At 40.3% G+C, this 24495-nt stretch overlaps 1 protein-coding gene across 8 annotated transcripts in view; it reads left to right on the top strand.

The window, feature by feature from the left end:
• clasp1a (cytoplasmic linker associated protein 1a) overlaps positions 1-21829 on the top strand; it is a 59826-nt gene extending 37997 nt beyond the window's left edge. For 3 of the 8 annotated variants that reach the window (XM_026375635.1, XM_026375636.1, XM_026375637.1), the window contains 22 exons: positions 55-225; positions 2428-2535; positions 4941-5105; positions 6472-6630; positions 8344-8447; positions 9022-9045; positions 9657-9901; positions 10119-10182; positions 10368-10370; positions 10490-10653; positions 10815-10893; positions 10992-11135; positions 13024-13173; positions 13332-13438; positions 15625-15772; positions 15890-16136; positions 16626-16682; positions 17113-17303; positions 17525-17653; positions 17976-18182; positions 18434-18550; positions 19568-21829. In XM_026375635.1, the coding sequence (XP_026231420.1) occupies positions 55-225; positions 2428-2535; positions 4941-5105; positions 6472-6630; positions 8344-8447; positions 9022-9045; positions 9657-9901; positions 10119-10182; positions 10368-10370; positions 10490-10653; positions 10815-10893; positions 10992-11135; positions 13024-13173; positions 13332-13438; positions 15625-15772; positions 15890-16136; positions 16626-16682; positions 17113-17303; positions 17525-17653; positions 17976-18182; positions 18434-18550; positions 19568-19654 (2870 nt within the window). In that variant the 3' untranslated portion in view covers positions 19655-21829. The remainder of the gene's footprint in view (positions 1-54; positions 226-2427; positions 2536-4940; positions 5106-6471; positions 6631-8343; positions 8448-9021; positions 9046-9656; positions 9902-10118; positions 10183-10367; positions 10371-10489; positions 10654-10814; positions 10894-10991; positions 11136-13023; positions 13174-13331; positions 13439-15624; positions 15773-15889; positions 16137-16625; positions 16683-17112; positions 17304-17524; positions 17654-17975; positions 18183-18433; positions 18551-19567) is intronic. The other 5 variants (XM_026375639.1, XM_026375641.1, XM_026375640.1 and 2 more) reach the window with 5 other exon arrangements.
• The last annotated feature ends 2666 nt before the right edge of the window (positions 21830-24495 follow it).

Genomic DNA, 24495 nt, shown 5'->3' with positions numbered 1-24495 from the left:
TAAAAGCTTTGTTTTGCACTAAATATTCAACTGCACATCTATTTTCTGTTTCAGGTAAGCTGGTGAGCACCAGGGTGCCTACTACACCAGGTTCCCTTCAGCGCTCCCGTAGCGACATTGATGTAAATGCCGCTTCCAACGCCAAGTCACGTCTGTCCACTGTTCCTGCCTCATCACCGTTCAGCTCTGCAGCCGCCCTTCCTCCAGGGTCCTATGCCTCTTTAGGTAATTTATACCTAAAGTTACCTCATTCTCACTTTCTCACTTTTAATACAAAGTGGATTTACTAATTTGGGAAATGACAGAAACCCTCAGAATAGGTGGAGGAGGAGATTAGTCAGAAATGAGCCACTATAAGTGTTATCTGTCTTAGCTAACAGAGTCTTCCTTTAGACACCCACTCAGGTGATTATTCTTCAAAGTCCTGTCACCATAAAGTATTGAAACATTTTTGCTGTAGTCACTGGCTTTTATGGACCTGACAGAGATTATTAATGACTACAGAGGCTGTCATTAGACTGCTCTGTCAGCAGGAACTGTTTAAATCCTTACTCTTTGACAAAATTGATGTGATGAGGCTGAAAATCACACAAGTGTGAAGAAAATCCCTGACACATTTTCAAGGCAATGGGGGATGCTTAAACCGTCCCCCGCCAATAAATATGAAATTTACAGTCATCTTTTTCTCAGGCAGAAACGTTGCCCTTCCTTTATCCACCAGTGAGTCCCAAAAGCTCAATAATGACCATTGCTAATGATGATGAGGCCCTTTGCTTACCCACTCACTCCTGTTCCTGCTTCAATTGCTACTAATATCTTCCTCTATACCTCTTCCCCCACTCGCTGCTGCACTGCCTTTCTTAAATGCCCAAAAGATGGTACTCCTGGTAAAAGTGATGGTAAGATTTATGTGTCTGTGTGCAAATGCAAGAAAGTGTTGACGTACAAGTTTGTCTTTTCTGTCACAGGCTACGTGTTTACATCCTTTCTCTCTCCATCTGTGCCCTCTTCTCCTCTCTTGATCCTACCTAAGTGATCGTCATTTATGTGGAACTTTGCATGGACTGTCTGCATGGATTTCCTCTTCTAACTGTAACCCTAACAACTGTATCCATCAGCTCTGATACTTACACTGCGACCCGATTTGTTGGATTGTTTTGAATGAAGATTTTTTTAGTAGATAGAATCTTTATGGTAATTTAGCCACCCACACCTTAAGTCAGCCAGTGGTCCATTTTTATGATCTGAACAAGAGACACTTGTCATGGAGTCAGTGTAAAAGATACTGTAGAAAATCATGCATACTTTGACACAATCTTGATAAATGTCTTCAGAGGTCATTTCACACTGTCTGATCAGAGTAATGCTTTTTTCCACCTCAGTGAGAGTTTTATTTTTGCCTCACTGAGAACTTCTTGTTATTGCAGTTAAAACTTTCCAGGCACCATTCTTGGCAGATTGTGTAACAGTCTTAGAGGACCTTCAAGGTTCTACGTGAGATGGCCGCATTTTTATCACTTTTTAGTATAAAAACATATAAAATCTTTTATTTTCAGCCATATTCAGTGCACTAGTACGGGTTCTCTCTAATGCAGTTATGTCGCTGTTGTGTGAATGCGTAAATAGCATCAAGTTGGGACTCTTTTAGTACACATTGCTTTAATTTTTGTTCTGAATATTTAGTTACAGAATATGAAGTTAGAACTGAAAACCATTTTAGTTTTTCTTTCGCAAGTGTGGGTTGGGTTGTTTTATGAAATATATTTTAGGATCAAGATGTGTGGGCTCATGCTGATGAAAGTGTTCTATATAACAAATGCGGAACTACAGACTACGTAAAATACGTATGTTAAGTTAAATTTACTGCTACTGTTGTAGCATGCAGGTTGGTTTGACTTAGGAAGGCTAAAAAAGCTGATAGATGTGTTTCCATATCGAATATTTTCCTCCTCGTTATAAGAAGTGTGAAGATGTTGGCGTCCTGTTATATAATAATGTTTAGCGTTTGACTGTCTTTCTCCAGACCTGGGTCAGAAAGTTTGCCAATATTTCTTGTTGTGTCTTTTAGCACTTACAGGCACAAAAATTGGACATGATACAAAAACTTATGTCGCTTTACTTCTGTGCTATTCTGTGGTTCATGTCTATGCTGGCCCTGAGGTTGCAGGTGAGACCCCAGCCACGCTGAACTCAAAAGTCAAAATATGCCTCAGTGAACATTGAGATTTATTTGCAAATATTAGTGGACCCAGGTTTGTCTGTTTTTCCCCTTTGTCTTTTCAGAGGGACTTTATCCTCACATCCAGGTCTTCTTCACTCTGTCTCCCTAGCATCTCTGTCCAGGGTTGAGATGAAAATGTGTGAGTAATGCAAGTGAATTAAACTCTCTCTCCCCTCCCCTGTCTTCTACTTTCTATTGTTGTCCAGGTCGTGTTCGTACTAGGAGACAAAGTTCAGGCAGCGTGGGCGGGGCCAGTACTTCTGTGGTGGACAGTAGGGGTCGCAGCCGAGCCAAAGTGGTCTCCCAGTCCCAGCGTATGTAAACTCACACCACACGTGCTCTCATACAGTGAAATTAATTTGAAATCATAATAAGTCAAAATCACTTCGATCTTATCCTACTAGCTCTACACTGTACTACAATATGTATGTGCATAACAAGTTATGATCTTTGCATTCATTTGGCTTTGAGATCATACTAGATGTCTTGCTGTTCCCTGTTTCTTATGCACTACAGCACCATGAAAACTGTTCATTCAGTCATTCACAAATCTTGTACGTTTGTGTGTCAGCCACTATGCATGGGCAGTATGTGGTTTGATGTTTACTGTACATGTTATGTGTTTTGGTAGCTCTATACAGTCGGACTGCTAAGTATTTGGACACTGAAAGAGTTCATTTTGGCTGTGTATGTAACCACAATGGGTTTGAAATGAAACAATCAAGATGTGCTAAGTGTAGACTGTCAGCTTATATTTCCTTTACTGTCCTCTAAGTTGTGGTCAGTATGATATGTGTACAGAGTTTGACACAAGAAATGTTTCTATGAACTCTACTTAAAACTTGAAGAAATGTGTGTGTGTGAACTTGAAGTGGTGTGAAATGCACGTTTCTAACTTCAAGCACACAGATAAGAATGGGCCTGATGGCCTTTTAGAAGACATTTTATTTTGAGCATCGGAAAAAGCATACATGTTCAAAAACAAGAAAAGCTTTTTTCTTTTTTTAATAATAATAAAATAAATAAATACACAACATATTATTAAGTTATTATTTACACAAATCAAACTGTCAGTTTTAATACTTACCGTTTTTGAGGTAGTCAGTGACTACCTGAATCAAACTAAACGTTTCTTCCCGCGTGATGCTCTGTCAGGCTCTAAACGCAACTGTCTTCAGTTCCTGCTTGTTTTTGGGGTTGAATTCACTTAGGTTCCAAGATTCTTGTCCATCTGCACTGCTTTCGGTGGGGTTGAACTGATAATATGGTCCTACACGTTTTGCCATTTCATTACCCCCACTATGCTTTACAGATGATGTTGAATGCTTCATTAACTGTTTCTTTGCTCTCTTCACTCTTCTTTTTACATATTTTTGGTGCAGGTTCATCTTTAACCCTCTTTATAGCTGTGTTCTGTTTGTTGTTGTGCTACCAACTGTTATAAAAGGGGTGTTTCTTCAACAGGGAAAGAATTCTTCCGTCATCTACTGCAGTTGTTTTCTGTCCTTTTGACTTTCCTAAACTCAGCAGTGTTTTCTTTACAACGTCTTTAAACTTTATTTTGACCATTAACTTTAACATTATCTGCCTAGTTGTAAGTCGACTAACAAGAGAAGAAAACACCCCACAGCCAATTGTCTAACTACTACTAATGGTCCAAATACTTAGGGGTGTGGCTGTATAGTGAAGAGATCTGTGACTGATCAGTGCACAGCTAACATGTTCACGGTCTTCCAAAGTGCATGCTGGGTAAAATCAATAAACATAACCCTCTTCTGTCCCATTTTGACTGTTCTCGATCTCCACCCTGTCCTGCCTATTGCTTCCATCACCCAGGATCCAGATCAGCCAATCCCATCAGTGGTAAGGCCTCAGCTTCATGCAGTTACAAGCCAGAAGCCTCATGCACTTAGCACTGTCCCCTAGTGCCCAGAGCTTTGCACGTCATTCCATTCTGTGTGCTTTTTCATTAGTGTCACCACGTACAGTAGAAGCATGCTCCACTTGTTACATCCACAGTTTGTTTTGTGATTACTTTTTCCCCTCACAGTTTGAGAAGCACTTTGGAGTTGGAAATGTCAGCTGTCAGCCATTTTGTTGTCTTTGTTTTCACTGTTGAAGTATTGGATGTCCTCACTGGTAACTAGTGCCACAGTAAATGTCTCCCTCACAGCACAGTTATCTACAAAGCAGCTCTAACCTCCCACTGTGTGCGTCTAGGCTCCTGTTTTTTTAGAGATCATAAAATGTTTTGATATCAAGTTCTGTTTCCTGTTTCTGGGTTTGCACTAAAATAGTTTTCATTCACCTTCAGAAATACGCACTCCCACCAAAAGTATTGGAATAGTGAGACCAGTTCCTTTATTTTGGAAATAAAAGCTGTAATGTTGATCTTTTGTCTCATCTTTTGATCTTTTGATATCAAATCCAGATGTTTTCAGTCTACAGCAAAAATAAAGGAATTTTGCCTCACTGTTCCAATTCTTTTGGATGGGCATGTAGCTAAAACTCTGAAACACATAGATCTACAGAGGTTTATAAGTATAGAAGAATATGTTGGACAATATATGACATTGTCTTTTATGTTGCTACACTATCCTCACAGCATTGGATCTACTGACAGAGGTGTTGTGCCTTTTTCCAGTGTGTATATTACACCCTCTGACTATTGTCTAACTACCATACATATTTTTTCTATTTTTTTTCCCCTACCCAACAGCTGGCAGTCGCTCCAGCTCCCCAGGCAAGCTGCTCGGCCACAGCAGCTACGGTCGGATCCCTAGAGCCACTGCGTCTGCCTCCACCACACCAGCTGACAAGCGCAGCAGGATCCCTCGCAGTCAAGGCTGCAGCCGTGAGACCAGCCCCAACCGATTGGGCCTCGGTAAGTCCAAGACTCAGGCACACAATTCCCACAAGTCATTCTCTTTCAAAAGCAGCTTACTCCTGCATTATTTGTATGTTAACTTGCTAGCTCATGCATTATTATCAGTCAGACAGTGACTAGAAATGTCCTGTACATGCTCTTTGTGGGCATTGATTGGCGTAGACAGCCTAATTTAATTGAAACTTGTCTTATGTCTGTAATCCAGGCCTTACATATATATCTGGGCTGGATTTTTTTTTTCCTTTGGCTGCTGACTGCTAAACATCATTTATTCATATTTCCAGTAACAGGATATGGTGAATGTTGCAGTTCCCTCAGCTCTATTTGAATTTGTAGTCATATACAGTAGGTGTGTCTGATAGTAGGAGGTACTGTTCACATTCCTTTTGTTCCTCTTGTTTGTAACATGCATTCATTTGTCTCAATGTGTCACTTTTGTTCTCTCTAACTTCTACAACAAACATTCATTTTATATTGATTTGATTTGTCATAACAGTTACAAGGTTGAGTTGTTCTGTGAAGACTTCAGTATGTCTAACGTTTACTAGCGTTGTGCTGTTTGATCAGCTCACTCACTAGCACTCTGTAACTGCTTCTTACTCTGTGTGACAGTTCTCTTTTTCCTCTTTCACTGCTCACTTTGTTTTTCCTTTATCCCTTGGGCCATTACTTTTAATTGTGTTTCTTTTTCTTTTAGCTCTGCTAGTGGCACAGTCCTAGGATGACTGTATTAGTGATTTGGTTTGGCAGTCCCTTCTCTGTACTGTCTTTTGTTTAGAACATGGAAGTTCAGTAGGATAGTTGAAGATAGTTCCTGCTATCCAGATCACCAGCAGATAATTTCTAATAAATTTGATAACTGCCTAAAGTCCTGTATAGTAGCATCATCAGGACAAATTGTGCAGATATTTGAAAGAAACATACAAATGTGATTTCTGTGGATATTTGTTCTCCTTAGAGTATGAAACCTTTCAACCTTATCACCTAAATGACTACCCAAGATGTCTCAAACTAAAGGACAAATTGTCATTAAAGTTAATGTTGTTGATGATGTGTTCAAGGGAATAATAACAGTGATAATGTTTTTAATATTAATGACTCTATTATCTCTCCTCTTAAGACCAGTCTAATTTTAGCAACATCATAAACAGATCTGTCAGAGGAGCACAGGCACTAGTTTTTTGTTTGTTCACTCCAGAACTGCCTCATTGTTGCCCTGCATTTTGCCTGCCAGGCTTTACACTTTCAAGTCGTCTTCTTCTCTTGCAACCTCTGTTCTTCTTTTTCTCATCTGTAAATGTCACCCCTCCATTCTCACCATGAATACACACTGACATGCCCGCCTAACATGTTGTCCTGACAGCCAGCCTGTGTGGTAAAGCTCTTCTTCCTGCTGCTCTTCCTTACCGCACGCTAGCCCGGAGCCGCATTCCCCGTCCCAGCATGAGTCAAGGTTGCAGTCGTGACACTAGTCGCGAGAGCAGCCGCGACACCAGCCCTGCTCGGGGCTTTGCTCCTCTGGGTGAGTATCGCTGAGCTAGTAGCTGTTTCAGCCCAAAGAGTCCCAGCTGGACAATCCAGAGGTTTACACCAGTCTCCCAATCTGTGCACTGTCTGTTGTCGTGTTCTCATTCTACCTCAGCCTGTCTTCTGTGCATGGTCTAACTGTGTCTTTCTGGGTTTGGGGAAGATTCTTTGTGCTGGATTGAACTTTGGCTTTCTTTTCTTTAAAATGGCATGGATGGCAAATGTTGATAATTTGATACTAGTACTTTTTTAAATGCAGTTTCTTAAATTGTGTCTCAGTCAATCTCAGTGTTGGTTTGAATTCTAAATGATCACTACATCATGACATCAGGGTTTGACATAGAGGAAAAAGCAAAGCAGCAAAAGCATCAAGGAGTCACTGGTTTATTTGGCCCCTCTCAGAGACAAACCTGCTTGTTTCTACCTCATCTAACCAGTTGGCTGTGAGAACAGACTGTCCCCCTCACGTCATATGCTGTGCACTGGCAGAGGTCATGAATAATTACCATGCCTTGTATTACTCTAATACATATATAAATATAATGAATCTACTGTAAGTGGGACTTTTTCAGTCCTGTCATAGAAACTGAGAATGTCAAGCGTGCCTATCAAAGTAACCATTAAGACATTTATTCAAAATACATGTGTGGTGGTCTGTGCAGTCAGATTAGATTAGAGGTTGATGTTAAACATGTTGCGTGTGTCACTAACCCCTCGGTCTGGATGTTGCCCACCTGTCCTGTACCTTGCAGCCTCCCGACGTCACTCTCGTTCAACCAGCGCTCTCTCCACAGCTGACCCCCACGGCCAGTCAGGTGACCTGCATGCTCAGACCTCCCGAGCCCTCAAACCCCCCCGAAAGCGTCCTACTTTAGAGGCTATATTGTACTATATCTGCATGCTTCTGTGATTGTGTTCATTGATGTGACTGTAGGCAGCATCCATCAATCCATAACTTTATTTTCCTTCCTCAATATTTAAGGAAAGGAAAGGTAAAAACAGAGGAGGCATATTCGTTTAGCATGAAAAGGAAAACGTCATGTTTTTTTGATCTGCTTGTCTGTTAATCACTTTTCAGTGCATTTTAGTGCCTTATAGACAGTTTTTTTCATTTTAGCTGTGATTTTTGTAAAATTGTTATTCGTGACTTTGACTTGCTGTCTCTGACTCTGTTGCCACTTTAATTGCCTTTTTTATTTTCCAGTTATGTCTCATTAGCAGCCGGCTGTGCTTTTAGTTACTTATAACAGATTTCCATTTAAAAGCTTTAAGGGTTTTTTTGCCCAGGAGGAGCCAGTTTCATTACATTTGTACAGTATTTATACATTATGGTTTACATGCTGTCATCTGGTTTTGTTGTTGTTGTTTTCTTGTTTGCTTTGTTGTATTTATTTTTTAGTTTATAAAGTATTTGCGTTTTTGTCTCTTTGGTGCATCATTGGCATTATCACCCAGGGACACAGCATAGCAGCAATCTGTATGCCTGTGCTTTCTGCCAAAGCAGCCTGATTCCCGTTTATTTGTATTTATTTTTTCCCAAACATTCTTTTAATTTAGCTTTTGTTTGTTGGTTGGTTGGTTAATTAAATTTCCCATTATGCCATGTAGAATAATAACCTTAGCTTTTGATTATTCAGGTAAGTTACAGTTGCCACCATGTTCCTTTCTTTCCTCCTTAACCTTTTTTTTTGTCCCACTTCCTGTCTAGACCGATATGGTTTGATTCACCAAGCAAGAATCTCTGCATCAGTCAACGCCATGAGGGTGCTCAACACTGGTACTGAAGTGGAGGCAGCAGTAGCTGATGCTCTGGTAAGTTATTACTAAAACAACTATCATTAAGTTGTTAGCTGTTATGAATGAAAAGGCCATCTTAAAGTTAGTACATATGGTAAAATTAGTCAACTACATTCTCCAGGTTGGGTGGTAGTACAAGTGCCTCATCCCTGCTATGTGACACCACATAACTCGAGGCAGCTTTACACAGTGGTAGTGGTGCTTTGCCAGTATTACATATATGTTGAGTGGATGTTTTGAAACTTTTAATCCTGGAAAGGTGCACAGAATCTAGTTTTGTATCTTTACAGTGTTAAACTTCAAATTTACACACAAGATTTTATCAGTGTTTACAAATAGAGAATTCATTTAAATTAATGGTTTACAAATGGTAAAGTAAAAAGGATATGTTTGTACATTGCACTAGCTTCAGTATTGTCAAACCCAGGGGCTCCTCACAATGTTGATGTTTTCCTTTAGTCTGAGCCGGTAGAAATTTAAAATGTTCGGTATTGTCTTTTATAGCAAGAAGAACTGTGCTTGGTCGTTGCTCCTCCTTTAAATCTCCCCTCTCTCCTCTTTCCCTCTTGGTTTTTTGTTACCCTTTCAGCTATTAGGAGACTCCAGGAATAAGGTAGTTGGTCATTTTACATGTTGTTCATACATTCCTACTGTCATGCACTAATTAAGTTCAGAAAACAATTATGCAGCATGGCTCATTATATATGCATTATAACACCCCTTGACCCCAGTCCCCTTTTATAGATTTATTTCTTTCAATTTCATTTTACCCTGGATGTTTATGTCCATCACATGTCAAAAGATGAAGGCAAAAATCTTTTATTCACATCGTGATATGTGTTGAACCTCATTGTTTGACATTATTCATATGTGTTTCTTTTGCCAACAGTCCATATTAATAATTTCTTATGATGTACTGTTTAAGTTTACTGTGTAAGTGTATATGTAGATCTTTACATGTGGCACTGCTTGACTGGCTTTCCATGTTAAAATAAAACATATTTGTTACATTTTATACCAGGGGAATTAAAATGTAAAAACACATCCACAGAACAACATATCAGTTTTATGAAACAGTACAGAGAACTGCATGCCTACTTGATGCTACTGGCAACCTTTTAAAGATTCTTCCTCACTGCTGAATGTATTTCTCTGCAGAGTTTGGCATTTATGAATTGTAGTCATTATGCTTAGCATTTTACAATGTTATTTTTTCCTCCACAGAGGAAGCCTTTGAGACGGAGGTACGAATCACCAGGCATGTACTCTGATGACGATGCCAACAGTGACGCATCCAGCGCCTGCTCAGAACGCTCATACGGCTCACGGAATGGAGGCATCCCCCACTACCTGCGCCAGACAGAGGATGTGGCGGAGGTCCTGAACCACTGTGCCAGCTCCAACTGGTCAGAGAGGAAGGAAGGTCTGCTAGGCCTGCAGAATCTCCTCAAGAGCCAAAGAATACTGAGGTGGGGTTGAGGCTGAGACAGAACTAAAGAGAAGCTAAATCACTGTGGCCTTTGTTATTATCAAAGCTTTAACAAAAAGAAAGGAGTAAATACAATAGTAATAATATTAAATTTTAACATCCTTTTTAGCTTTTTAGAGATTTAAATAATGTAAATGTCAACTACTAATCCTCCTTTTGTGGCCCTGATTTGTTTTTTGTATTTTTGGTCACTACAGCCGAGTAGAGCTCAAGAGACTTTGTGAAATCTTCACAAGGATGTTTGCAGATCCACACAGCAAGGTACAGAAGATACGTTTTACTAACTAAAGCTAGAACAGCACAGTTGTAACTTTGAATACATTGAATCCATAACACCAGGATGACTCGTGTAAATATAATGTACAGTATTTGTATGCTGTGACTCATTTGATACTAATGGAGTGTCTCTTGTTGCATGGCCTGTCTTGCTGTGACTTTAACAACAGAGAGTAAGTTTGTTTTCAGCCCATATTACTATACATGCTGGCATGAACATAAATCTGACTAGAAAGACAACTTTAATATGGTTTATTTATTAAAGCAAGCAACACTGTCTGCATGTTCTCAGGTGTTCAGCATGTTTCTGGAGACTCTTGTGGACTTCATCACAGTGCACAGAGAGGACCTGCAGGACTGGCTGTTTGTCCTGCTCACCCAGTTGCTCAAGAAGATGGGGGCAGACTTGCTGGGCTCTGTCCAGGCCAAAGTGCAGAAGGCACTGGATATCACAAGGTGTGAAACGTTAGCTAGGCGTGCATGTGAGCCATAACTAAGATAACCAGCTGTGGATAAGGGGATAGTTTACAGTGTTGGAAATGAATTGATGAATGGTAGAATAAATATATATTATATCAGAGAGAAACCTAACTTTTGTTTTTTTTTGTCTGTGCTAGAGAGTCATTTCCATTTGACCAACAGTTCAACATTCTGATGAGGTTTATCGTTGATCAGACTCAGACTCCAAACCTCAAGGTAAAGTGAGAAACACTTTATTCTTCTTTATAGTGAGTTAATGACATTAGTCAGCGCTTTTACTCAGATACTTGACTGGATGCTTATTAACTCTTCAGGTAAAGGTGGCCATTTTAAAGTACATAGAGTCCCTGGCACGACAGATGGATCCAACAGACTTTGTCAACTCTAGCGAGACACGTTTGGCCGTATCCCGCATCATAACCTGGACCACCGAACCCAAAAGCTCTGATGTCAGAAAGGTAAATCAGCTGTCTTTGTCAAATCTGGTCTACTAGTAGGACAAAGATCTCAGAGCAACTTCTCCCCATGTTTGCTTAAGCAAGTGTTTCTGTGCTTTGACTTTTCGCTTTTTGCAGTTGTGATCATTGTGGGGGCTTTATTCATTATTGTGCAGAAAGGTGTCACAATTCACTTATTCCAGGTTTAATGTTGATAAAACGCTTTTATTTTTTAGCATGGGCATCTAATCTACATTAGAAGTCCTATACTAAACTCGTTATAACACAGCAAGTAGGTGATTGTGACACGAATAGCTTGAAGGATTTAGATTTTATGATGGGCTTCTGTACAGTAGTGTGGAACTACGTATGTGTTAATTGATTTCAGAATAATTATTTACAGAGCAGATCCATTGTACATGAAGTTGAATTCCTCGGCCTGTTTGTTTAGCTGTGCTTAAAAAATAATAATAATCAATCCATGTGGTTGGCTATTTATCTTCTCCTTGTTTGGTGTGCGTCACATGTTCTCCCTGTGCATGCCTTGGTGTTTTTCCAATGCTATTTTTCCAGGTGAAATCCTTATTTAGTTTGAAATCAGAGCATCACCTCCCAGGAAAGCTGAAAATAAATCTATGAATATAGAACAGATGTGTCTGCTGCTCCAAGCAATCTTCACCTGAGTTTTGTTTGCATGAGTACAAAAGAAAAAAAACAACCTGTTAGTCTGTGCAAGGTTGTTAGGAGTATCATGCCGTAATGAACATTCTGCCTTGCCACTGTGCCCCAGACCCTTCATAACTGGGTGAGCGAGGAGCTAGCTGGCAGGTCCAGCACTGCAGCCTTACTGTCCACTGAGGGTAACCAGGAAGAAAGGTGTAAGCAGGTAGAACCCGCTCTAGAAACCAATCACCACACAACAAGCACGGAATGCCCCGCCTGCCTGGTGCCTAACCACCAGTCTACAAGACTGTGAAAACTTTATTGTGGCATCTTTCACTCACCTCTACCATTTACGCTCCAGCTGTTTTGCTGTAACAACCTAGAAATAGTCTGTCTTGCAAAGTACCACTCACTACTCAACTGAGCTTGTTGTGCAACCACAAACAACTTATTTTTGTTGATTTCTACTTACAGGAAAGACTTGACTGGACTTTTAAACTGATTTTCTTTCTAAACAACAATAAGAATACTGTTTTGTTACTACTGTGTGCCTAACACATTTTGTCTTTTTGTCTCATTCACCTGCATATCTGCATGTTGTTAACATTTTTGTTTTGTACAGTAATAAAGATTTAGAAGACTTTTAGTTTAGGTTTTAGAATCAAGAAAAGCATCCAGGGTTAGAAAGTTATGGTAGATTAATCACACATCTCTGACTGTTGGCCCAGACCAATTTTGCCTCTATGTCCTGGCTTAGGCAAAAAGCTACCTAACTGCCATCTTGCATCATTTCCCCAACAGTAATCGTACACTAGTGCTTTTTCCAGCCCCTTCAAGTTTGATCTGTACTCACTTGCATGTTGCAACATCGAGATTACAGAAATGTTCTTGAATAGTTGGATACGTTATTAATTTTCCACTGAATGCAACACTCACCTTTTATTGTTTTTTTCCACAGGTGTGTATGTGCATGTTACTCTTCTACAAAGTATGCTGGAGAGCTGTTGTCATGGTTTCAGAATAGTTTTGACCTTTTGACCTTGCAGAAAAAAAAAAGATCCAATTAGAGCATTTTATGTTTTGGTTACAACCTATACTGCAGTATCTGTGCTGTTGTCTTTATATTTTGAAAATACCTGTACAGAATTGCTATGTTGGTGGTCAATTTCTGGAACCAAGGATACTATGTGGCCTTTCCACTCTGGCCTTTTGTCCTTTCTAACCCGTTGTACAACACTTCCTTCAGGCGGCCCAGGTGGTGCTAATTGCTCTGTTTGAGCTCAACACCCCAGAATTTACCATGCTGCTGGGAGCTCTGCCCAAAACTTTCCAGGATGGAGCGACCAAACTGCTGCATAATCACTTGAAGAACTCCAGCAATACCAGCAGCAGTGTGGTATGTCAAATGAAACACTGTTGATTTTGCTGACATTCATACAGAAGCTCAGATGAAAAATTGATTATGAAAGCAGTCAGGACCATGCTAGGCAGGCAGAAACATTAGACTATATGGTTGCCAATTTCAGATTTCATATTTGTTTTCTTGCCTTGCAGGGGTCTCCGAGCAACACCATTGGCAGGACACCAACACGTCACACGCCCAGTAGAACCAGCCCCCTCACGTCTCCAACAAACTGTTCCCATGGAGGACTGTCTCCAAGGTTAGTTGATCATGAATCTGAAATTAAGCTGTTATGTAGCACACCTTCTTTTCTAATGCATGGATGAGGTTTTACTAATCATCTGTAGTCAAACTAACACACAATCTAACTGACGGGTTGGCAGGAGCATGATACTGAGTGAGCTGCTCAGAGGTTACAGCACATATGCAATCATAGTTTTACCAGAAATCCAAAAGAACTTACAGCTGTAATATACAGTGGAACTTGAAAGTTTGTGAACCTCTTGGATTATCAGTTTATTTTACATGTTTATGTTACGTTTCAGTTAACAAGATGGCAAAATGTGAGTCTTAGAGGCCTTGGCTTATTTAGGTGAAATTTCTTATTGCTTGAACAAAGAACATTTTTTAAAGACCTTGTTGAAGCTTACCAGACTGGAAAGGGTTTCAAAAGACACAGTATTTTGCAAGTTTAGCCATAGACTACATGGAGAACACAGGAATGATCGACCAAGAAAGATCACATCAAAAGCAAGGGTGTAATAGTTCAGGACGGAACCACAGGGTAACGTTCAAAGCAGAACCTTTTGGGCTTAAATGAGAAGTAAAATGTTTGCCAATCTTATACCAACTGTGGTGGCAGTATTATTAGTTCACACAAGGAAGCACACCAACATCCCTGAGTTGGAGGAGGAAGTCTTTGAAAACATTTAGTTGAAGACATTATTGCAACAGAAGGTTGCACCATTTTTTCACCAGCACAAGTTTGCAAACTTGAGTCCACACAGAAGTATTTAAAACACACCTCTCTCTGATCTGTTCCATCCAAAATATTTAATGGCTGTGCTGAGAAGAGCTACAGTTGTGGCAGGCCAGCGGCTCAAGAGGTAACGGCAGCTAGCGTTACCTGACAGACAAATTGACAGGGTAGGAGATGCCAGGGAATGGTAGAAAGATACCATAGGTAACTCAAAGCTATCATCTAGAGAAATAATTGACTATTTTGAAATCAACTTTTTACCAAGACTCTACTATCTGCTTTCCTGACAAATGTAATAACAGTGTAGTGATTGTCACATACGTAATAGTCTTTAAACAAGGGTCTACAGGAAGTTGGCTGGGTGGGCACAAAATAAATCTTGTTTTATTTAGTTCTAGGACAAATCTGGTGAGTTACGGTTTGTTTTATGTCATATTTATTCAATTCAATTCTAATGGTTCATAAACCTCTGCCACTGTATAAGGTTTCTAAAATAAAAATAAGGGAGCATTATTGTAATTTTTGGCTTTTTACTTACAGTTTAATTTTGACTGAGCAGCTCATATAACTGAGGCACTGTACCGTCTTGTGTGCAAGCAGAAACCCATAAACCCTGATAATGGACATGTTGTATTTCCTGGTTGTGATTACTGTACCTGAATCTGAAGTGTTGAGACTCTTCTGGCCAAACTGTGAGGAGGAAGAAGGCTCTACTCCTGTAATAGAAAAATATTTCCAGTGAAACCTGGTTTGTGGGATTCTGCTTTTTCTGGAAACTCTTCCCATAACCTTAAAGCTCAGACTAGTTTCTTTTTGTCTTTTCTCTTTCTGCACATGTGTTGTTTTCCTCCCCCTCCTCCTGTCTTGTATTCTCCTCTTGTTGTTTGTTTCCATCCACTTTATCCCTCTCTCTCACTTCTGTCTGTCCATCCTTCCCTCCCGGCCGCGCTGTGACAACAGTCGGTTATGGGGTTGGGGTGTCGACGGACTGTCAAAGCACCCCCCTGCCCCTCCTCCTCCTCCTCCTCCACCTCACACCAGCCCTGCTGCCCCCTCCTTAAGGGTCCTGCGCAGAGCATATTCACCCAGGTAATAAGGTGGACTTAGACACACAGAGGATTGTTCCTTCAACCACGCCAGACCCTGATCTTGTCCAAATTCCCTTTTCCCAAACCAGCAACTATATTCTAATATTCATGTGTGTCCCTTTCTTGCTGAATGCTTATGATTTCTTCACCTGACTGACGTCAAATGGATACATTGTCTACCAGTTGCTTCACTGATGAGGTTAACTGTTTTGTAAAAATCCCCTTTATATTCACAATTAAAGATGACTCTTTTGGATTTCAGATGCGATGCTAAAGCACTTGGCATGGTGGCAAACAAAAGCATGCTTATGTATGTTATTCAGATACGTATGTCCTATCAATCTTGTGTGAATTTCTTTGTGTTTGTGTGTCTGATAGCATGATGGAGTATGACACAGAGAACATGAACTCGGAAGAGATCTACAGCTCTCTCCGTGGTGTCACTGAAGCCATCCAGAGCTTCAGCTATCGGAGCCAGGAGGACCTGAATGAGCCAATCAGACGGGAGGGCAAGAGGGATGATGCAGTGAGTCATAAACTTTTCATCTATTAGGGTTATCCTGAATATTAGATTTTAATTCTATGTCCAACATTATCAAACAATGAAGAAGTAGGAAAACCTTCTAACCTTGTTGTTCTACAGGCTGGAAGAGAAGGCATAGCATCATCCCCGGGCTCTGACGCCCGCTTGGGCTTAGACATGGTGGAAGGTGGTCGCACTGCCTTGGACAACAAGACCTCACTACTCAACACGCCATCGCCACGCTCCTTCGCCGGACCACGCAGTCGTGAGTTTGCTCCTTATGGATATGGTGAAACCATCTGCACATACGATAAGAGCGCCCTGAAAGAAGCCGTCTTTGACGATGACGTGGAGCAGTTCCGCGACTGTGAGTTCATGACCTAAGAAAGCTGAGAAAAAGTCTTGTTGTAGTTGTTCATCATTGAAATCAACATCACAATGTGAGTTTGTCCTAGCACGAAGTATTTTGTAATGTTCTACTTTCTATATTAGCAAGTCCTTTTATTTTTTAGTATAACAGAAAGCTACTGCTGTTGAGTGTTGAGACTTGAAACAAGACATTGCAGTCACAAATGCAGCAAAACATACTTGTTGTCTGCATTGCATTGCTTGGTTAATTCAACAAACATATTCATACCTGTTGACAGAGGTTATAGAACAAAGTGGTGAAGCCTGCTCTGTATTGTTTGCCACAAATGCAGGTATCTGAGTCTGCAGCTCCTCCGTTGTAAAACACATGCCAGTCTGTTCATCAGTTGTTGGTGTTGTCATCACATCCTCTGCTCTGCACCCTCCTGTCTCCCCTCTTTCTCCCACCTCCACGTTCATCCTTTGTCCACGCCCCCTTCCTCTCTAGGCCGGCGTCAGGAAAGTGGTGAAAACAAGATGATGCTGCCCAAAGTCTTTGCTCCTGGTAAACATCCCTCGCCCTCCCCTGCCTGGCTGTCAGACTCGATGACCGAACAACTGCCTGACTTTTTTACTGACTGTACCCTCACTCCACTCACCCTTTGTTTGTGTCTGCATTATTCACTCAGCTCTCTCAATTCTGATTACTACTTTATCGTGGTGTTACTTCTTCTCACTCTGCCTTGTACATGTGTGTTCACAGCCTGTCCTGCTTGATTCTTCTACTAATGGCTGTGGCCTTCTCTGTAATGACCTCTCTGTTTGTCTCTTAGTCAAACTAATACATATTTACAGATGTATTAGCCTAATACTAGCACAGTTATAAAGGGCAATTGTTTCTTTTGACATTAAGATTAGATTTTTTGGGTCAAGGCAGAGTGTCTTTAGTTAAATTGCTCGTGTGTAACTTCTTCCTGTCCTTCCTTGTTGAGCAGTCGGTCAGGATCACTCAGACCTGGTAGCTGACCTGCTTAAGGAACTGTCCAATCACAACGAGCGTTCTGAGGAGCGTAAAGGCGCCCTGGTGGAGCTGCTGAAGATCACGCGAGAAGACAGCATGGCTGTGTGGGACGAACACTTCAAAACCATCCTCCTCCTCCTGCTGGAGACACTTGGTGACAAAGATGTACGGTTTCTAATGCCCCTGCATGTTTCTGTGTTTTTACTGTAGGTATAGATGCAGTGAAACTTTAGAAACCACCAGTTTGCAAAAATAGCTAAGTAGCCATTACAATCCAACTTCATCGATAATCTCAGCACCTAGAGGGTCTAGTGTAGGTTTGATATCATTATAAAATAGAATATTTCTGCTTCTAACTGTTTTGCCATGCCGATGTTTCTCCATAGCACACCATCCGAGCCCTAGCTCTGCGTGTGCTGAAAGAAATCCTAAGAAACCAGCCAGCCCGCTTCAAAAACTACGCTGAGCTTACCATCATGAAGACACTGGAGGCTCACAAAGACTCTCACAAGGAGGTAAACATAAAAATGGAGAATAATCTACAGTGCATGTTTTCTGCGAAATGCTCGTGTGCTCCACACAGCTACTTCCGAACTCTGTCCTCAATTCAAAAAGCTTCAATAAAACCTTTGTGTTGAACAAACCAAACTTTCAAATGATAATAAGTCTTTATTTTTATTTTGAAATGTGTTATAAAATATGTCTAGCACCACTCACTGGCCTAAGAAGTACTGTATAAAATTCAAGAGTAACAGAAATCCCAAAGGTCATTCCTAATATTCCTTTGTTCCACACATTATATTATCAGTCCTAATGTGGGTGTCCATGTGCTTCTAGGTGGTGCGTGCAGCCGAGGAGGCGGCATCCACCCTGGCCGGCTCCATCCACCCAGAGCAGTGCATCAAAGTGCTGTGCCCCATTGTGCAGACCGCCGACTACCCCATCAACCTGGCTGCCATAAAGATGCAAACCAAAGTCATTGAACGCATCGCCAAGGAGTCACTACTGCAGCTGCTGCCGGACATCATCCCTGGACTCCTGCAGGTCTGCATCTAAAACAAGTCGCCAGCTGATAGTTAACACATGGCTAATTATGTTATTTTCACGTCTAAAAAAACCTGATGTCATTCATCAGATTGTACAGAAACAGTACCCATCAACCTTTCCCATGTTCCTGTTTAGCCCCTGTGTACATGTACATGTACGTGTACGTGTGTGTGTGTGTGTGTGTGTGTGTGTGTGTGTGTGTGTGTGTGTGTGTGTGTGGTAACTAATGATTCCTTGTATCTTTGCAGGGCTATGACAACACAGAGAGCAGCGTTCGAAAGGCCAGCGTGTTCTGTCTGGTGGCCATCTACTCTGTGATTGGTGAGGAACTCAAACCTCACCTGGCACAGCTAACGGGCAGCAAGGTACTGACTGCAGTCTGCGCATGAACATACACACACACACACCCAAAACAGGTGCACAGCCTCATCATCTTCCTGTGTATTTCTGTTATTTCTAGCAGGTTTCAACCAGTTACTTGGTTAAAGTGTTAGTCAGGGACCCGTATTCCTGCACTTCCAGGTCTTTTTTTTTTTTTTTCTTTTCGCAGGCATGTTTAAAAATATGTGCAGGTACTGATAAAGAAAACCTTTTTAGTCTGACGCAGAATTTTACTTGGATCCAGTTTGCAGAACTGTCCCTGCGTGGACCTGCAAATCTCTGCATGAACTGATGTATTAGCTACAATTATCTCTAAATCAATCCCAGCTCTCTTTAAACTGTTACTAAAAGACCTCACTCATAACTAAATACATGCTCAGAGTTGCTGCTGGGCAGTTAAGAATAAAGCTCAGGATATTGTCAGGACACGTGACAATATGAGATAATTAATCATAAATATAAATTATAAAATACATTAAAATACGGTGATAGTGAGGCAGAAACAAATAAGTGTAAGTTCAATTTTTAATATTTGATCTATAAATCAAGACATTATATTGATATTATACATTCCCACTCACATGCTTATTAAATACTAGTGACAGAAACAGCTGGTTTTACATGCAGTGCAGTAGAGGAGCAAACTCACTTGTCTGTTACCTCACTGATCACACAGTAACACCAGCAGCTGCTGCAGCAGTGTAGATCAGCTGCCTGGTACATTCTATTTTGAGAATGTGCCATTTATGTTGATTTATATTAGTTATGTACTTATTTCAATTTTGGAATTTCCTGTCATTCCTGTCAGTGTCAGTCTCAGTCAACTCAGTCTCTCTCTTGCTGATTTTAAAGGGGATGCTTTTAGGTCCTGATGTTCATTATCAAGCACATTTTACACAAAGTGATCACAAAGAATTTAACCAGTCATACAGTTCCTCAGCATGCAAGTTGCTGTTGTGCTGAGGTCAAAATTATTGTCTCACGCCTTTGTCTGTTTGCAGATGAAACTGCTGAACCTGTACATCAAACGGGCCCAGACGACGAACAGCAATAGCAGCAGTTCCTCAGACGTCTCCTCTCACAGTTAATGGATCCAGCTTGTGTTTGGAAACCCAGTGGATGGAGCCACATCGCGGGGGATTTCCAGGACGAGGGCCTCCTTGTCACTACTTGGCCTGCACTGCGCTTTTCCTCCTATCTCATTATTTAAATCCTCCCTTCAGAATCATTCGAATGTAACTGGATTGGTTTTTACACTGGAGGGGAGTAATTCTGCACATTGTTTGGATTTTGGAAACGCTGTTCTGCCACAGTTCCAACAACTTCCACCCGTCACCCTTCGTCAGTGGAAGCCAGATTGTGCTCGAGCCCCAGAATGATCATGTATATCTCATACATGATGCTGTGAAGTAAAAAAAAAAGAAACCGTCAAATCACCTACAGGTTAGAATAAAATGTCATTTGGCTGGCCCAGTGATGGAAATAAGCATACAAAGTAAATATTGTAAGAAAATAAGTAAATGAGTGAGGGGAAGTAACTTATGAGCATTTTGAGTTCATATTTTAAGTTTACGGATCTTTTTTATAGAAGCCTGCGCATTGATAGTAGTGTCACGAGTGTGTGAATAGATTAATTCCCTCTTTCATTAAAACAGAAAACTCTACCTGGTAAAACAAGCTGATTCAAACAACACGACAATCCTTCAAAATCTGTGAGAAGAAGAAATTACTGTTAAACTGAACAGTTCAGAATCATTCAGCTATGGAGACGTCCTTTTTTTTTTCTCTTTCTTTTTTGAATGTGCTTTCACAAACAGAAGGTGACGTCTGTTTGTGGCATCATACCTGCACGGATGCTGCTCAGTCTTCAGCGTGCTGAGTGACTGTCATCTGAAGAGCCGCGTCCTTTGTAAATACTAAAGACATTCCCCCGCTTGGAGTCGGGAGAGAGACGTTAGGAGAGACTTCATCAGGCCTTATTCACTTTACACACTGTTTGTTGAATGAGACTGTGGAGGAGCAGATGAGCTGTGCAGCACTGTAACTCGTGACTCTCTTTAACAAAAAAGAAAATGTGAATCTGCAGGAAAATGGACCTGTGTGCGTGGATGATGCAAATCCAGTATTAGTCTGCTCCCTTCCACCTTCTTCAGCTCCCCTTCACGTAACCGCAGCTTCGCCAATAACCACACACTCACAAACAAACAGATTTTGTACACACATTTTGACCACTGCTCTGCAAAGTTTTACATAATATTGAAGTAAAACACGTCGACAGTCACTTTTTTTTCACATTAACAAATAGCTTGCATGAAATCTGCAGCACACGTCGGCTTTGTGCTGTCTTTGCAGGGCCCAGGTTCCTTGACTGTTAAAGTGCACTTGTAACAACATGCAGTCGCTCATCTCTGATTTCCTAATGTTTCAGTAAAGCAGGTAGAAAACAGCCCGAGGACTATAACGAGGCAGAAGCCTGCAGAGACGTGGTAGTGAGATATCATGTTTGAGTTATCGAGAAGCTTTAAAATGTTGAGTTGTGCAACAGCCTGCTAAATGGGAGCATCTGATCCTATTTTTATTATGGGATATCATCTGGTTTGTTGTGGTACAGTACAGTGAATCTACTGTAGAAAGGCAATTTTTTAAATTCTGTTATAAAGATAATAAGGTTATAATAAGGAGATGTAAGTATTACTGATTTCACTTTCTTTTTCTTTTCTTTTTTTTTGTTGAGTGGCGTTTTCATGTAGGAAATCCACAGTGGATTGGGCCAATTCTGACTATTTAAGTAAATGAATGTACAGACTTTTCATGTGTTATTATTAGCCTTTTAAATACTGGTACTGAGAATGATTTCAAGTTTATGCTGTTACATGCCTGTTGGTACTTTTCTTTCTCCTTCTTTCCTCCACTGGTTTCAAACATTGAATCAACTGATATTTTTTGGGGTGAGGGGGTTACAGTTAAAGCAAATCTGTAGTTGAAGGGCAAAGTTCACCAGCTCCTGTAGCGTCTGTTCTCACATTGCTGGTCTTAGAAACTGACAAGATGAGTATTTCTTGCAAACTGCTGCATGTTCTTTTGTCTCGGTGCGTCATGTAAAATTCATACCTGTATTTATATATTTTATTTTATCTTTATTTTGTTCTCTTGTCATAAACTGTACATAATGCTTTTTTTTTTTGTTAACACCCACCTGTGGTCAATTTGCAACAATGTAAAAAATAGTTTGCTGTAGAAATAAACAGACTAAGAACCAACAATGACATTTTCCACTCATTCATCCCTGCTCAGGCACGTGTAAAGGCTCGAGGTTAGTCACAGTGAAAGTTGTTTCATTTAGTACTTTGTGAGCTGCTGCTAGCCCGCTAGCTTCACTAGCTCACTCAGCTATTAAAGCTCAAGACACACTCCTATACCATCCTGCTGTGGGTCACGTCATGCTGCTAAACTTTGCTGAGAGGATTTTTGTCTGCACCTTTAGATTTAAAGTTTACATCTTTTCCTCATTTTTTTCAACTTGCAGATATAACATTTGTTAAGTGAAACTGCAGATCCAGAGAAACGTCTAAATCTCTCTAGATATCACCTACCTTGCACCAAAAATATTTTTTTTTATAGTTTATATATAGTTTTTATGTGAATTTCATTATTCATACTATTCTATATTCTATTCCAGTCCCAAAAAATGTACTAGAAATTTTACTGTATTTATTTTTTCTTGTAGCTATTGTTTGAATTGTTATTGTTTAATATCTCACATCTTTATTAAGAACAACCATAAAAACTTTATAGTGCTAGTGGAAAAAAATATGTGAACCCTTGGAATGATGACCTTAAAAGAGCTAATTGGAGTCACATATTATCATACCTGGAGTCTTGTTAAGAAAATTAGTTTGTAATGTAGACTAGAGCTACTTCGCCTGACAAAGAAATACTCTGTATAAGAAGAATCCACTTATGTGAGCCATGCATGGCCAAAGGAGCTTTCGGAGAATCTACGACCAAGACTTTTTGATTTACATAAAGCTGGAAAGGTTTACAGAGTGAAGTCAAAGACTTTAGAAATCTCTAGTTTACAGTAGAACAAACAATCTACAAATGGAGACTCCCCAAGAAGTGGGGGGCCAGTCAAAATTAACCCAAGAGCACAACAAACACTCATTAATGAGGTAAAGAAGATTTGAAGGCTTCATTGGAACTGGTTAACATCTGTGTTCAGAGCACATTGACACTCCACAGCAGTATTGGCAAAATGTTTTGTGGCCTGATGACAATTAAATTGAACTATTTGGAAAGAACACACAGCGCTACATCTGGTGTAAAAAGGGCAAAGTGTATCATTATGAAAAGATCAATCGAACCAATCGGAAAGTATGGTGGAGGGAACATCATGATTTGGGCCTGTCCAGCTTGCAGTGATTGGGGGGGGAGATGAATTCCCAATGTATCAAAACATCCCAGTGTATCAAAACATCTTTTAGGTTAATGTGAGAATGTCTGTACTTCAGCTGAAACTCTATAGAAGCTGGATGATGTTACAGGACAATGACCCATTCTGAATGTATTCAGGTAATAATCCAGTGTATTGGTCCACTGCAGTACCAACTAGAATGACTAGACTAACATTTATTAGTGTGGTAGCTGCCACCTGCCATGAAAATGAAAATTACGGGTAACTACTGTTAGTTTCCAGACCTGTAATGACAGATTTACTCCAGTCCATTAAGATCATTTTCTGAAATGAACGTCCTAACATCATTTAGAGTGAACTAGTTAAAAGTTGAGTTTTAGGGCCTCAGAACCTGTTGTCACTGTCAACGTCTGTTGACGTGAAGGTGTTATTAATGCATCAGTCGTTAGTAGAGGAGGAGGTGTGTCTGTACACTTAAGGACCTTCTACGGCCCTGTCCAGTTCTCCCAGAGTAACTGTCTGTCTCCTGGAATCTCCTCCATGCTCTTGACTGTGCTGGGAGACACAGGAAACCTTCTTGCAATGGGCAGTGTATTCTGTATTAATTTGTACTCAAATTCAAAACACATTTTTGATGCATGGCATAGTTTTATATATGTTTTGTGCAAGGTGTACTTAAATTTTGTGCTTTAGTAGGAGGTCTTGTTATTAAAATAATTGATATAGGATTTATAGATATTGAACCAACACACTACAAACACTATAGTAACTGTTAATGTAAAAAAATTGATTGCTACAGCTTTAATACCAATCTGTTTATTTCTTTATGTACAGGTTTATTCTTGTACATCTTGGGTTAAGAAATATTTAATTTGCTCATTTTTAACAAGAAAGGGTTAGGGTTAGGGTTAGAAGGTAAATCTTGCATCACCACTTTAACACAGCTCAACAACTTCCTGTAGTTTCCCAGAAGGGTGAGTCAGCCTTGATGCCACGTCAGCTTTCTATTATACACCAAGCCTCTTATATGCCTTCATGGGCTAGTTTCAGTTGTTCTAACTAAAGAGTTAAAGTCTGTGAAAACCCCACATGAATTTTGACTTTGGCTCCATGAGAGAATCAGAAACTGTGATGTGGAGTTAAATCATTTCAGGTTGACATCTTCCTGGTGTGGCTGAGCCCCTTCCTGTACAAAGACCAGATACTGTATGTTGAAGTAGAACATTTTTCACCAAAAATGGTGAACAATGACTTCACGTCCAGAGACCTACAGTAACTAACAATTAAGTTATTTTACTGTACCTCCATTTTCTGTAGGCTGTCTGACACAATAACATGCAGGATTTGCTGTATTCTCTACTGTTATGAATCATATTACTACTGTATGTTCATCAAGGTCCCGTAATTAACATTTTCTATGAAATTAAGTTATAATGGGAGATGATAGAGGTCTCTATCTGATCACTTGATGACGAGTGTTTCCATTTGTATATTGTTTGCCTAACTGCAGACTGG

Source organism: Anabas testudineus, chromosome 21 (genome assembly GCF_900324465.2).
Source record: "Anabas testudineus chromosome 21, fAnaTes1.2, whole genome shotgun sequence".
Classification (NCBI taxonomy): Eukaryota; Metazoa; Chordata; class Actinopteri; order Anabantiformes; family Anabantidae; genus Anabas; species Anabas testudineus.
Note: the sequence above shows the minus strand (reverse complement) of the source record. Positions and strands in the feature narration are given on the sequence as shown.